Source organism: Bufo bufo, chromosome 4 (assembly GCF_905171765.1).
Source record: "Bufo bufo chromosome 4, aBufBuf1.1, whole genome shotgun sequence".
NCBI lineage: Eukaryota > Metazoa > Chordata > Amphibia > Anura > Bufonidae > Bufo > Bufo bufo.
In genome coordinates, this window is record NC_053392.1 from 300,313,186 (window position 1) to 300,330,199 (window position 17,014).

Genomic DNA, 17,014 nt, shown 5'->3' on the forward strand with positions numbered 1-17,014 from the left:
ATATATATAGAGAGAGAGAGAGATCAAAGCAAAGCATTAAAAGAAAACAGTGCATAGTACCTAAATACTGCATCACAGAGTGCAGAAATATATGCAAACATATAAACAGAAAAGCAATATATAGAGTGTATGACAAACATGTACTCTCAGGAAAAATTCAGGTTTTTTCTTTACATGTTCATATTGAAAATCTGGCTAAATTTTCATACGAGAACTTTCAAGGAGAGCTAAGTAATACATATTCAGTTATATTTCCATAAACTGCCAATTAAATAGACATAGCCTACTTATATAACGGTGATGAATGATGGGCTGCATTTATTCCAGTTTGAGCACTATACTGTATGTGTAAGTGCGGTATATATAGTATAAGGAATCATATTAAGGAGGTACACAATTCACCTAGGGTTTCATGTTCATTCTTTACATAATTTAAGTCTTTAAGACTACTATTGAAATACAAAGTAAAAGGGTTCTTTTGCATATTTTCATATTTTTTGTATAAAAAGTAAATTTCAGTTACAATATACTAATGCATGACAGAACATCCTTTCATCAGAATTAACAGCAAAACTACACCAAATGAAGCCCATCTGTATAGAAGTTACCGCCAAGTGTTGATCATTAACTGACTATCATCACCTCATTGAATCTAATATATGAATGGGCCAGATGTGATGATTTCATTTTCACATTAATCCTGAAAGCATGACATACTTTGCCATGAAATTTTAAAATGTGTATGATCAGTATTATTCATCCTGGACAGGCCAACATAAAGCAGAATGAAATAATGTATTAGTAAAAGTAAAACATTGTAACTTATACTGCATTTTCTTTCAATATTTTCAATATGGGGAATATTTCTAAAAAACAAACAGATTATAGTTCAATCCCCTGGCTGACAGGATAGTGATACTTATATTGGCATTAATGTCAAGCATCTATATTATTTTGCAGCATTTAGAAATTGTCAGTAATTCTCTTCAGATTACACAAATACTACATTACTAATCACAGTGTATCAATTTAATAGGAATAGATTAATGGAAGGTGAAATAGTTAATGCTACAATGCCATATGTAGTAACTAATTGTACTTGGCATGTCAATATCAAAAAAAAAGTCTGTACTAATAAGTGCTGATGTTGAGTATTTTTTATATGAAAAGTACAAAAAAAAGTTATACTATGAAATATTATAGGGTTATATTTATGAAATGCTATATGAATAAAGATGAACAAATTGATTCTAAAATCCAAAAATTCCATCTAAATGTTCCAAAAAGTTCTAATTCTAACAATGCAGAATTTTTGTGTGAATTGGTTGGGAGGACTGAAAGAGATAGAGAGGGAGAAATATTTCTCCAATTTGGGGCACTTTCCACACGGGTCAAATTTATTCAAACCCAAATCTAATCAGCCAGCCAATTCGACTGAATTAGATCATCTCTATATATGAGTAGATTTATGTTTTCATGGTCTGAATATTTACACATTTAATTAAAAAAAATACTATATTAAATACTATATTAATGCTCTTTTTTTCTCCTTTAGTTCACAAGTTAGGTGCATACATTCAAATTAATAAAATGAAAGAGGAAAATGAAATAGCCTTGGTAAGGTAGTTGTCCTGTGTGCACAGCTCTTTCTCACATTGTGAGATCACCTAACTCCCCCAATGGGATTTTTCTCTTGTACAACGAGCCACTGAACCAAGTGATATCTTGACTTTAACTACTGGAGGGGAGAAGGTGCTAATGGGAGACCCCACAATCAGCTGTTGTCAAGAGGAGGTTCATGTATAAATACTTTAATGCACATTTTAAAGCACTTTTAAATATAGGTTATAAGGGTGATGCTAATTAAGAGACCCCCTATTTCAGCATACAAAACCTATCAATGCATATTTGAATGGGATGGCTAAGCAACACACCCCATTTTAACAAACATTTAAAAAGTAAAAAATGCTTGAGTGCCTGTGGGTTATATCTGTAGACATGCCAGTCTAGAATCAAATCTGTTGGGATAAGCATAGGTAGAAAGACTGGTGTCTCAGTAATTGGCATTGTTGCCTTGCAGCACTGGGGTCCTACATTCGAGTATGACAAAGGGCAAAATCTGCAAGGAGTTTCTATGTTCTTGTGTTTTTGTAGGTTTTCTCCAGGTACTCTGATTTCTCCACATTCCAAAAGCATACTAAAATGATTCATTTGAAATTTAGATTGTGACCTCCAATGGGGACCGGTGAGCAATGGAAAGCTACTGTATGTGCAGTGCTGCAGAATATGTTGACAATATATAAATGAGTAAAATACATACAGTACATACTAAATATAATGGGCCGTTTGGGTGGCCCCAGGAGATCACCAACTAGCATCACTCGTTCATAATACTGTTATCCAATAAAGCCAAACTCATTCACAAACACCAGACCAGCAACTCAACTGTTAAAACTGCTGATATAGACAATGGGTTGTGTTAAGTACTGAATTTTATTATCAATAAGTGTAATATATTCAATCTTACCTTGTTTAGCAATACCAGGTATGTCTTCAAATGTAAGGGTCCTCAAGGAAGGTCTCCAAAACGCATAAGACTCCACAAGAGCTTCTAAACCCATTCTAAGAATACAAATGATATCAATTATATAGACAAATATACAAAAATCCTAAAGTGTAATACTGCTATTTAATAAAGTACCATAAGTTTATAAGACTCAATACGCAGTCTAAGCTGCTTTGAAAAGTAATGACTTCTTCCATGACTCACTTAACTTTGCACATTTTAACAAACTGTTTAAAAAGGTGAAAAAATCTGGACATTATGACAAAGTAAAAAAATAATTTCTGCTAACAATGAGCTTCTAAAACGCTTTTATTGTAAGCGATTTGTTTTTATTTAATGCCAGTTTTAGAACCCCATTATAACAATCAAACAGTTCCATGCCAAGCTTTTTCTGAGATCACAGATATTGTACAGGCAAGGGCTATAAAGCGTTTATTAGATGAAGCTGGGTAGAAATGCCTTCATTTTCAGCAGTAACCCAGACTTTTCACTTCTAGTTAAATAGGAGATAAAAAGGTACCTCCTGGAGAAGTGTAGCCTGGGTGATAATTTATACAAGATGCTTTCCAACAATTTCCAAGTTTTATCACCAGTTTAATTTATGCAATCAAATGGCCACATTAAGTTAGTCAAATACTTACAATTATTTAAAGGGAAGAAATTGTTTCGCCTTCCTGATTTAACATTTTATAGGGTCAGGCTCAAAGTTTAGCAAAAGAATGGAACTTTATTCTCACCACATAAATTTGCTTTCACTTTGCTAATATTCTCCAGGATATCTTTTAACGGCTTAAGCTGCTGATTTCTATTAAATAAACCCTGCAACTATATACCACTTGAAGGAGGGTGAAATTCTATATATAAAACTAAATTGCATTATGCCTAAAAGAATGTTTAAGCTGTTAGAATCGTTAAGAGAGTCCTATCTAGTAAATTAACAAAACTGTATTATATGCGCTGACATTTGATCATTTTGTTTTTCCTTTTATGAAAGGGTCATGCATACTGGCTTTACAATAACCCAAGTGACCTAATAGGGTGACACTTAGATCTACTTAAAAATTCTTTACAATGTGTCAGATTTAAATCATGTATAAAATGACTGCAATAAAAAGTATGATTTTTTTCTTATGCTGTAAAGTTACATTATACTTAACTGTACTTTATATATATAATAGATTTAGAATACATACATTTCAACACATTTCTCTACAAAACTACAGCTCAAAAATAACAATTTAATAAAATTGCAATAAATATATTAAGAAAAACATAAAAAAATACAAAATCTTAAAAAAAATTAAACATTTATGTATAGGTTGCTAGGTAACTAGTATTCTTAACATACATTTCTTCTTTTAAACAGTACATTTTAGTTAAATCGTATATGTGTGATACTTTTTAACATAGCATTTTTTTATTGTGCTGAATAACAAAGAGATGCCCCACTAAAATTGCTGCTAATATCAATATGTGACTGTTAAAGATTTATGGTGCTAGTTTTATTTTTTGATGTGCATTTTATTTAGTCTGCCATTTATGCAATTTTTCTAAAGTGTAATTTTAAATACATTATAAGCAATATAACTCTATAAAGTTACAGAGGTGTAATATCTGATGACCTCTAGGTGTATGACTCTAGGTGTATGAATTAATGATTCTTATCGGAGAAAGACTAAAGATTAAAAAAAAGTCTTGCTATTTTTTTAAACAATTTTAACAATATAGCCATAGGAAATTTCTAGCATAATATAGTTATTGGAAAGAAATGTGCTGAAATTTATACATTTTGTTTTTAAGTCCACTTCTTTGTAGTCCAGAATCAGTAATATCTGTGAAGCTAGGTCCTAAGGTCTTAAACTAAGCTAATTCTGAGCCATGATTAAATCACCACTTAAACTAAACCAGATTTTAGCCTGTCACCCTTTTGCAGATCAAACAAATGCAAGAGGCTAGAGGGAGAAAGCAGCGCTTTTTGTAAATGAATAAACACTTTTTTTCAGGTAGGAGCAAAAGCAATAAAGAGGCAAAGCAAGTCATTTCCTAACAGCAACATGTGCATTTTAATATTTAATTCCCTTTGTGTTGCTGTGACAATAATTTACCACCATGTATGTGAGATACGGGCAAGTTGTAAACTAAGCATTTTATTTGAAAAGTTTAAAAAGCTACGGAATATAATTTAGCATTATACATTTAAGCGTGAACAAGAAAATAAGAGATCCACCAGTAAACATTGTACCTGATCACATTTTGTAAGCAGTAGCAGAAGTTTGGTTTATAGGCATTTGATCAATCTTCTGCGTTGGTTTCCATTTACACTACGTCATGTAAATATTTCATGAACATGTAAATTAAATAACAGGAGCATACCTGGGGGCAATATGTGACCCAAGTGCTGAGCTCCAGGGGAAGGGATGACTCAGGCTTTGGCCAAGGATTTAGTCAGATGTCTAGTACAGTTAACTGAATCTGTATATGGAGAGAAGTAAAACCTACAGCTATGTTAATGAACTTTATGTGTAAAGTCCCGAGAAAGCCTACAATGGCAAAGTAATGCATATGGTATAAATGTTTAACATAGGATTGTCCCTTTAACTATGTTAATCAATAAGGACCATATTGACCACTAATACCCACATGGGGTAAAATGTCCATTTGAGTAAATGGCCAAATCTTTAGTGTTGATCTGGAAGAGAATCTGGAAGACACTTTTTGACACTCTCAAGATTTGAAAACTGTAAAGAGGTTGTCCAATATATCAAAATATGTTCTTAAGTTATGAAAGTGGTGTAAAATAATAATAAAATAACACTTACTCACCGAATACTCACCTGTTTAAGCCACCATTCATCCAGTGCTGCCTCTCTAGTTCCACTGGTCATTATTTGCAGCATCACGTATCATGAATTCATGTGACCATTGTGGCCCAAAGATTAGCTGAGACCGGTGTTTAGTCATTGCACTTAGATTGGCATGTGATTGCTGTCCGGAAGTAAATGGAGACCAGCGGGGACCAGAATGGTGGCAGTACTGAAGCAGCAGTTGAGGAGGCATTAGTTGTTTTTTTATAAATTTTAAAGCACTTCCATAATTTAAGAAAAATGTATATACTGGAAATCCCTTTAAATGTTTGGGCACACTAGAATGAATGTACTTGGAAGATTTGTATAACAATGTTACTCTATAACTGCGTAAGACTATAAGTAGTAAATTCCCAACCTGTTTCGTCCAGAATCTCTAAATCCTTTGGCAAATGGATTTCTGTCAATTTTTAAGCGGGTTATCTAAAAAGAAATAAAAAATAACACAAAAGGACAGTGGATTATTTTCTTTGTGTATAATAAATATGAAACAAAATGAATGGAGCATAAACACCACACAAAAAATATAATACATTATTAGTTTTCAAAAAATTGACATTGATTCTGTAATTAACAAAGTCAAGGTGCAATGACAGATCAATGATGTGTGAAATTAGGGTGGGTGCACATATATCAGTTGTGTTAATCTAGCTGTTTTATGCCAGACACAACTCACATATATGCCTGTTCCAGTAACTAGAACTGACTGGGCCCCACAGCAAAAAGTTTGAACACCCCTTGGTCCCCTTAATGCAGATTTCACACTGGACAAAAAAAATTAACTCACCTCTCTTCTCCTTCTGTGGGTGTCTCTGCTCTTCATGCAGCACTGCATCTAGGCACACATTATACTGTGACCTTACTTTGCACAGCATCAGGTCATAGTGTGCTCCTATGCACACTATGTCCCATCCTGAATCTATGCGCTGCCAGGACATAGTGCAGTGCAGGAGCCACGAGAAGAAAACCAGGGAGCGGTGAATAATACCAGTGCTAGGTATAGGAGCACGGTACCCAATGCTCCCTGGGCTCTGAAAATAAATTAATTTGTCCTCCTTCTGGGCCCCTTCCTGAGTTTGGGCCCCATAGCAGCCGCTTCCCCTGCTTCCATGGTAGCTACGCCCCTGGTATGTTCGCGTAAGGTCAACCAGACAGGAAAACACTGCATGCTGTAGGGGGGATTTATTTCAAATATTATCCCATTAATGCGGCGTTAAAAAAAAAGTCACAAATTATGGCACACAGCATTTGTGACTTTTTGAGCTTCTGATCAGTTTTCTAAAGTGATGAGAAAAGGGGTGGGCATAGAGGAGATTTACATTAACATGCCAGAAACTAGCATAAGATATACTCAAGTCTACACCGGCCCTTAGCTGGCATAGATTTGAGTTTCTGGTGCACGGACGGGCAGAGAGTCACCCAATTTATTAAAAAAGCATCTGCTTCTTAATAAATTAAGTGCATCTCACTCTGGCACACAGAGTATCTGGACTGGCATGCGTATAATACCACCAGTCAGTATAAATCTCTACTACGTTTTTCTGTCTAAAGCTAGGAAACATCAAAACAAATGCCACAGATGCCAGAAACAATGCCATAGAAAATCATGGGATCAGTTCTGGCACCAGTTTTCTCTGGCATTTCTGTTCTACACTTGAGGGAAACTACAGATGGCTCGATATATGGGAACGTGGATTTAGGCATATGCTTAGGATCATCTTGCAATACATACTCTGAAGACTCCAAAACACTGTTTTGGAACAATTCAAAAATCATTATTGGTCAACTATGGAATAACCTGAGCAGCTTTATTATTTATGCAGAAACAAAGTATGTTATTGTATTATTATGATATGAGAAGCTAGTGTAATCTGGATTTCAAAGAGTATTCCTACACTTACAAATTCGTTAAGGAACATAGCAAGAAATGTATACCTGACAATTCATGGAATCCTCAATCTGTGTTTATCTTATCAAACTTATCTATATCTATATTAAATCACTGTATAAATAATAATTTTCAAGAACTTTAAATAAGTAATTGTACTATTAGAGGTATTTGCCTGGAGTTCCTATAAATAAGGAACATGATTTTAATAGACTACATCTGTGATCTCCCTAAATACGTACACATACGTCACATTAAATGTGTTAATGATTCTACTGGGTCACGCTGTTTTTCTCCTCAGAATTTCTAAGAATTCCTAAGCTGCTTATAATTGAAAATAGTGTGCATATGAACAGAAAGAAGAAATGTATCTTAATGTCATAGATTTCAACAAACTGTTTTATGTATTTTAGGGAATGCAATGGGTCAAAACTGTACCTCCATAAAGGATGGTTCCTTAGGCCTTTGAAGCCTGATAGACAAAAGCAGACGTTTTAGCTCATTGCCTGCCATTTTTCAATTTGAAAAAAAGCACTGGATTACTTATTTCATCTGGTAAAAGATTACTTCCACAACAAAATTACTGATAATAATATTTATCTATAGTTATCTAAAAAGTATGGCCAGCTTAAATATTATCCTTTACAGGCCTTATGCACAAAGCTGTATTATAACTCCAGACTGGTTGTACAGAGCAGTAATATGGCACTGACTGACGTCTATAGGTCCATATCATTCCTTTCAATGTCCCTGATTTCACATAGACAAACAGAATCTGGCAAGTAAAAATGTCATGTCCCATTGTATATTGTATTGTAGAGATATTCTCTTCAAGAAGTATTATTTCTTGGTGGAAATCCCTCTGTAATCTGGTGCAATCTGGAGGAACAATTTGGTAGAACATGGAGTACAGTATGTCATGTTTGACATATAAATTTGTGTATCACCATTGGTCCGTTGAAGAAAGTTCAAATTTCCATGGTTATATATTTAAGTACACAATACTATTTTATGTTTAATCTACCATGACTGATTTCCCAATGAGCTATCCATATAATGCAAAAATGATAATTAAGATAATGTTGAATACCTGTTGGTTCTGGTATGCTGTCACCGTAGTAAATATTGTTTCCGGGAATGTGAATGCTTTCTCATCCTCTCCTGCTGGAATCGGTTTTACTGGAGACAGTTCATCACCACAATCTTTGCGAATCACATGGACACGTGGCTGATATTTGTGCATGGAATGAAGAATAATCTAGAAGGCAAATGCATAATTTAGTTATTTAAAGTAAAGCACTTTTATGTTTTTTTTTCCTTTTTGTATGTTTTACCCAGTAATTGTGTATGTTGATCGATGTAATGAGGTAATTAAATGGGAATCAGTTTGAAATTAATTTAATATTTAAGCCTTCAATAAGATTTAATTCATTCTGAATTCCTTTCTGATCCTAATTATCCACAGTTGAATGGTCATAAAAACTATGTTTGAAACTGTGGTTTTGTTTTCATCCGGCAACTTCAAAAACTAATATTAACTTATTGTAATGCTGATGACTTCAAATTCATGTTGGAAGACATGAATAATCAAGAACAAACTGTGCTGGAAGTGGTACTTTGACCATTTCCATACCCTATTGAAGTCATCAATGCCTCTTAACTTTTTATAGAAACATTATGAGCACTTCTTTACAATAATAGAGAAGACAGTCACTTGTTTCCAGTTAAAAGAATACCGCAAGCATTAATGCAACAGAATTAGGTTACAATAATATTGACAAAGCACACAAGATGGCATGGCATATATTTGCCAAAATAGACAACCAACTCTTCTTTCACATTGTCCAGCAATTATTATATTGATCACATTATCATTGAACATATTTACTGTTGAATAGTTAAATCATAATGAATAAATTTAAATTAAGTTAATAAAATTAATAAATAGATAACATAACAAAATGTTGTGTAGACTGAAAGATTAAGGCAGATTCCAGGTTTGTGAAGAAAATTTCAGTGATCCATTTCCTATCATATGACCCTTAGTCATAAGCCCTAATTCATGGTCGGCCTACCACCCTGAAAAGGGCGACCTAATGCTGGAACCTGACTCCCTCTTGTTCCTATGCTAGAGTGTTTCATCATATAGAAACAATCAGGAGACAAGCAGGACATAAATGAGAGTGAAAGAGTGAGAAAGAAACCTGTTAATAGTCCATAGGACCTACTGTACAAGAGAAGGTCAGCTTTCATAATTGGGTTGTTAGAGTGGAAGCCCTACTGTAGCTGCTTAGGGGTATACATTAGGAATAAGACTATTGTTACTACTGTTACTTTCCCAGACCTGGAACCTACTCTTAGATACTGGTCTACATATCAGGGTTTTTTTCCCTATCATTTCTTTTTATCAATTTATTTGTTTCAAGTTACATTTTAATTCTACACCAGTGAATTTGTTCAGTGATAGTGTAGGTAATATCAGTATATTTCATATAATATTGATTACCATAAGAACCTTGACAACATTTTAATTTCAGACAACTAAAGCTGAGAGTAGAAATGAAATGGCTGCTATCAGTCATCTTTTGCTATGAAGAATCTTTGAGACCAAAACATTTATTTCTTTAGAACTCATGAACTGGCTCCTATTTTCAGGCCACTAAAAAGTTTTAAGATAAAAAATGTTAAACCACTAGCCACGCAAAAACCGTAGAAATAGATTAGAAGGTTCAGAGATCATTTGACAATTATTTGTATTTTGTTAGCGATGACTTAAAGGGGTTCTGCAGTTTTTTTAAACTGATTATCTATCCTCTGAATAGATCATCAGCATCTGATCGGCGGGGGTCCAACACCTGGGACACCTGCTGATCAGCTGTTTGAGAAGGCAGCGGTGCTGGCAGTAGCGCCGCGGCCTTCTCGCTGTTTACCGCAGGCCCAGTGACGTCATGACTAGTATCAATGGCCTGGGCAGGGCTAAGCTCTGTTCAATTGAATAGAGCTTAGCCCCGCCCAGGCCATTGATACTAGTCGTGACATCACTGGGCCTGCGGTAAACAACAAGAAGGCCGCGGCACTACTGCCAGAACCGCGGCCTTCTCAAACAGCTGATTGGCAGAGATCCCGGGTGTCGGACCCCCGCCGATCATATGCTGATGATCCCCTGCAGAACCCCTTTAACATGGACAACTAATAAGACTACTAATAGAAAACTTCTTTGAAAGTTTGAGTATTTTTGAGGGCATCAGTAATTTTTTGCTATGTAGAGTCCTTGAGACCACTATTTATTTATTTTGCACTCATGAATTGGGGTACTATTTTTAGTCTAGTCAATAATTTTTAGATAAGAAAAATGTTAAACCACTAGTCACTTAAAAACTATAGAAATACATGAGAAGGTTCAGAGATCATTTGACAATAATTAGCAATTTGTTAGATTTGACATAAAGGGGTTATCCAACCCCTATAATTACCTCCCTAATGCCCAGGCCCCACATATATGTTATCCTTACCCTTCTCCCCAGCACCCACATTGCTCCTGCTCCCCGCACGACCGCTGCTGCATCTCCCCATTGCATGGATCAAAACATCTGCCATTTGGGGGGCTGCCAATAGCAGGCTGTGAAGGGGACGAGCCTCCCTGGCGTCACTCACAATGCTAGGGAGGCTTGTCCTGTAATGGCCTGCTATTAACAAAGTCACCAGATGTTTTGATCCACGCGACGGGAAGATGCAACAGTGGCCGTGGGGGGAGCAGGAGCGACGTGGGTGCTGGGAAGCAGGGTAAGTATAACCTACATGAAGGCTCTGGGCATTAGAGGGGATGATTATAGGGATTGGATAACCCCTTTAACATGGACAACCAATAAGACTGCTACTATAAAACTTGTCTGAAAGTTTGGACATTTTCAAAGAGGTGAGTGCATGGCTTAAAGGAGTTGTGCCATTAAATGTTATTATAATATACTTGAGTATGAAAATATAGTTACTTTTGTAATTTATTTCCTGTTACAGAAAAGCTCCAGTTGTGAAATATCCCCCTTATGTCAATATAATGGCTCCTCCTGGTGTTTAAACACTATAGCATTGAGCAATGTGCACATGCACCTACTGAAGTTGACACACATGCTCAGTTCCATCTTTCAATTGCGATAAAAAGTCAAATGTATAAACATATGAAAGGCAGTTTTTCATAACAAAATCACTCTCCATTCACACGTCCATAGAATGGGTTCAGGTCCGTTCCGCAACATTGCAGAACGAATCCGGACCCATTCATTCTCTATGGGGCCAGAAGAGATGCAGACAGCATACAGTGTGCTCTCCGCATCCGCATTTCCGGAGCGCGGCCCCAATCTTCCGGTCCACGGCTCCCAAAAAAAATAGAACATTTTCTATTCTTGTCCGCAATTGCGGACAAGAATAGGGAGTTTTATACACAATACACTACAGACGGTGTGAATGGACCCTTAATCTGTAGGGCAGACTAGAACTACTGGACACAATTTTTATTTTGCAGATAGAGTGACATTGACATTAAAAGAAATGTGACACAACTAATCTTATAGGTACATACAGTGCTGCCCATAATTATTCATACCCCTGGCAAATTTTTACTTAAAGTTACTTTTATTCAACCAGCAAGTAATTTTTTGACGGGAAATGACATAGGTGTCTCCCAAAAGATAATAAGACGATGTACAAGAGGCATTATTGTGGGGAAAAAAAACATTTTTCAGCTTTTATTTACATTTGAGCAAAAAGTGTCCAGTCCAAAATTATTCATACCCTTCACAAACTGTCACAGTCTGTGGGAAAATCAAAAGTTCTATACCATTCCAAATAGTCCAAGTTGTTCTAAAGCATCCTAATTACCCAGATTAATTGGGAACAGCTGTTTTAATCAACTCAACAGGTGAAAAACAGCAGCTCTCTGCAGTTGGTTTGTGGACAGTCATGGCTAAGACAAAGGAGCTCAGTGAGGACCTGCGGCTGCACATTGTGGCTGCTCACAAGTCAGGAAAGGGTTACAAGGCCATTTCTAGTTTTCAAGTTCTAGTGGCTACAGTGCAAAGTATTATAAAAAAATACAAGATGTTCCGCACTGTGGAAAATCTCAGAGGACGTGGTCGGAAGCCAAAAGTGACACCTGTGCTGGCCAGGAGGATAGTTAGAGAGGTGAAAAAGAATCCAAGGATCACCACCAAGGCCATCCTGGTGAATCTGGGCTCTGCTGGTGGCAATGTCTCAAGGCAGACAATCCAACGGACACCGCACACTGCTGGGTTCCACAGATGCAGACCAAGGAGGACGCCACTTCTCCAGATAAGGCACACAAAAGCTTGCTTGGCCTTTGTAAAAGTTCATCTGGACAAATAAGAAGACTTCTGGTCTTCTGTGTTATGGTCAGATGAAACAAAAATTTTATTGTTTGGTCACAATGATGTTTCCTTCATTTGGCGTAAAAAAGGAGAAGCCTTCGACCCAAAGAACACCATCCCCACTGTCAAACATGGTGGTGGGAACCTAATGCTTTGGGGGTGTTTTTTAGCCAATGGACCAGGGAACCTAATCACAGTAAACGGCACCATGAAAAAAGAGCAATACATGAGGATTCTCAACGACAACATCAGGCAGTCTGCAGAGAAACTTGGCCTTGGGCACCAGTGGACATTTCAGCATGACAATGACCCAACACACAGCAAAAGTGGTGAAGAAATGGTTAGCAGACAACAACATTAACGTTTTAGAGTGGCCCAGCCAGAGTCCAGACTTGAATCCAATTGAGAATCTGTGGAGGGAGCTAAAGATCAGGGTGATGGCAAGAAGAACCTCCAACCTGAAAGATTTGGAGCTCATTGCTAAAGATGAATGGTTAAAAATACATGTGGAGACATGCAAAAAGCTGGTCTGCAATTATAGGAAGCGTTTGATTGCTGTAATAGCCAATAAAGGCTTTTCTATTGATTATTGAGAAGGGTATGAATAATTTTGGACTGGACACTTTTTGCTCAAATGTAAATAAAAGCTGAGAAATGTGTTTTTTCCACAATAATGCGGGATCGTCTTATTATCTTTTGGGAGACACCTATGTCAATTCCCATCAAAAAATTACTTGCTGGTTGAATAACAGTAACTTTAAGTCAAAATTTGCCAGGGGTATGAATAATTATGGGCAGCACTGTATATGGATCAATATTTAATTTGAATTCATTGCTAAGGTCAGTAACTATATAATATACATTGCACTGCACCAAAAAGGGCAAGAAAAAAATTGCTCAAATGAAGTAAATGTCATGTTGTGCAAAGATGTGGTCACTTTTTCATGTGTAATTATTAAACCCAGTGATTGCATGTTATGCTTCCAGGCCTTTCTATATGTGGTTATAGTAATAATGGCATCTATTGCTATGTAAAGACCACAAAAATATGTGTGAGATGAATAACATAGTGGGAAAGGTTTAAATGACCTCACAGGGTGGGATCCAAGTCTGTCTTTAGCTCTTTATAAGTATGGCTGTGTGTACAATTCTTAGGTCCTACCAACAAAGGATTCATGGATAAAAATAAGACCTTATGTTACATAACAATAGATTAAATCAAATTAATCTTCTTAATATAAAGAGTTAAATTCAAGTGAAGAAATTGATTAATAATTTTTATAATTCTTATACATGCATAAAAGGAACAAACAGATTTTAAGAAATATGACATGTAACTTCATGTGACCAAGTTACACTAAATCCTTTAGTAATAACCCCATAATCTATTGTATTACACTAATTTAACATAATAGTAATCTAATTAGACATGGTGCTAACAGCTAACATCTGTTCTGTGTGTTTCTTTTACTTTTTTTAAAAATAGAATTAAGTTTATATTTAATCCTGATGTTAATGAAAGTGAATATATTACCATTACTAACACCACAGACAAAATATCAACAGGATATATCTCTCATTCATATCCAATTTATATGATATAATTAATAGACAAACGTGATATACTTAATAGAAAATTTGATACAACAATCTTCCCAAAAAGTTATATTGAAAAAGTAAAGATAAAATACATAAATATAAAAATAATTTTCCAGTTTACAATAGTTCTATTAGGCAAAAACATATATAAAAATCATAATTGGCTTCAATTTCTTGTGTGTTAGAGTGAATTCATTTATGGCAGTCTTTATTTGTCCACTATTAGAAAATCACTGAAACAACAGTAAAATGAAGGAAATAAAAACCACATAATGTACCATCATTATATTGACACATGACATAAAAGTCATAGAGCCATATGGTTACCCCGGACTTCAGCGTGACTATAGACATTACTCAGAAATAGCCAACAGTGATCCCAGTTGCTTGCCATAAATCCTCCTGGACCAGTATTAAGAGTCGCTGAGGTTAGTGTCACCCTTGACATGATGTTGGTCATTTCTCAACTGTAATGTGATGCCTCAAGGATGTCTGGCAGCATTTTCTTTGTAGCAATGAGAAAACCAAACAAAAAGACCCCATTAAGTCCTCCTCAGCAATGTAAGATCACAAATTAATCAATGACATGTACGCTGACTGTCAATGTAAAGTATGTTGCTAAAGTTAGGTTTAAAGGTTAGGAGTAGAAGCATGAGTATGATATTTTGTATTCAGATGAGTGTCTCTTTCAGCATATAGTGATAAACACTCCTTTCCAAGCCTAGCGAACTCTAATTTCTGGCCTTAAAGCAGAGTTACTGACTACTGAAATGGTCAGTTTGCACCTTCACCTTTCTGGTGTTAATAGCTACATTTTAAAAGAAAATGGTAATCTGGAGTAAATCGAACTCCCTAGAAATGAAAGGGGTTAACCTATCGAGACAACACGAGAATGGGGATTCTTTACTGTAAGAGCAGTGAAACTATGGAACTCTCTGCAACTAGAGGTGGTGATGGATCCAGGGAGTTATTCTGACTGCCTAATTTGGGTTGGGAAGGATTTTTTTCCTAAAATGAGGAAAATTGGCTTCCACCTCATGAGGGTTTGTTTCCCTCCTCTGGATCAACTTTGCAGGATAACAGGCTGAACTGGGTGGATGTACATCTTTGCATCCTAAAAGTGTAAGTGGCTGTCTACTATATATAACATCCTGAAAGTGTAAGTGGCTGTCTACTGTATTCCTATCTCAGACAATGATGGCTATTCGCTAGGATATGCCTTCAGTGTCAAATAGACCAAGGTCCCACATTTGGGACCTGCTCCTACCTCTAGAACGAGTTCCCCAAAATGAAGGCAGAGCAGTTGAGAATGCATTGGCCACCCTCTGTTCACTGCTATGAGAGTTCCTAAAATAACCAAGTGCAAGCAGTACCGTAGCAATGAAAGAAGAGATGGCCATGCATGCATGATGCGCTCTCTATTCACCACTGTGGGACTTCCAAAAATAGCCTGGTGCGCTTGCTTGCCTATTTCCTGAACTCATAAAGCAGTAAGTGGAGAGCAGGCTGCCCATGGAATGGTGATGAAATGGAGAACTGGAAAACAGAAATTTGCTAATCTCTAGTGTAGTTGCATAAATAGGTCTCCCTTAAATTGTTTTAGCAAATGTCATGAGCATTACACTTTCCAGACCAGTTATTATACAGAACTAGGGACTGCAAGAAAATGGATGGTGGCATTTTATCACAGTCTCTACAGATGAACGTTTTAGGCCATTTTTTTTTCCAGTATTTTATATCAGTATTTGAAAATCAAATGCAGGAAAGGAACTTAGAAACTCCTGGTTTTTGCCATAAAACACTGATATATACACTCACCTAAAGAATTATTAGGAACACCTGTTCTTTTTCTCATTAATGCAATTATCTAGTCAACCAATCACATGGCAGTTGCTTCAATGCATTTAGGGGTGTGGTCCTGGTCAAGACAATCTACTGAACTCCAAACTGAATGTCAGAATGGGAAAGAAAGGTGATTTAAGCAATTTTGAGCGTGTAATGGTTGTTGGTGCCAGACGGGCCGGTCTGAGTATTTCACAATCTGCTCAGTTACTGGGATTTTCACGCACAACCATTTCTAGGGTTTACAAAGAATGGTGTGAAAAAGGAAAAACATCCAGTATGCGGCAGTCCTGTGGGCAAAAATTCCTTGTGGATGCTGGAGGTCAGAGGAGAATGGGCCGACTGATTCAAGCTGATAGAAGCAACGTTGACTGAAATAACCACTCGTTACAACCGAGGTATGCAGCAAAGCATTTGTGAAGCCACAACACGCACAACCTTGAGGCGGATGGGCTACAACAGCAGAAGACCCCACCGGGTACCACTCATCTCCACTACAAATAGGAAAAAGACACAATTTGCACAAGCTCACCAAAATTGGACTGTTGAAGACTGTAAAAATGTTGCCTGGTCTGATGAGTCTCGATTTCTGTTGAGACATTCAAATGGTCCGAATATGGCGTAAACAGAATGAGAACATGTATCCATCATGCCTTGTTACCACTGTGCAGGCTGGTGGTGGTGGTGTAATGGTGTGGGGGATGTTTTCTGGGCACACTTTAGGCCCCTTAGTGCCAATTGGGCATCGTTTAAATGCCACGGGCTACCTGAGCATTGTTTCTGACCATGTCCATCCCTTCATGACCACCATGTACCCATCCTCTGATGGCTACTTCCAGCAGGATAATGCACCATGTCACAAAGCTCGAATCAT

General features: G+C 36.6%; 1 protein-coding gene across 1 annotated transcript in view; it reads right to left on the reverse strand.

Moving 5' to 3' along the window:
* TBX18 (T-box transcription factor 18) overlaps window positions 1-17,014 on the reverse strand; it is a 44,338-nt gene that overhangs the window by 11,953 nt on the left and 15,371 nt on the right. Inside the window, exons 5-7 of the mRNA XM_040428722.1 lie at window positions 8,409-8,576; window positions 5,789-5,853; window positions 2,528-2,622 (exon numbers count right to left, since the gene is read on the reverse strand). Coding sequence (XP_040284656.1) covers window positions 2,528-2,622; window positions 5,789-5,853; window positions 8,409-8,576 — 328 coding nt within the window. The remainder of the gene's footprint in view (window positions 1-2,527; window positions 2,623-5,788; window positions 5,854-8,408; window positions 8,577-17,014) is intronic.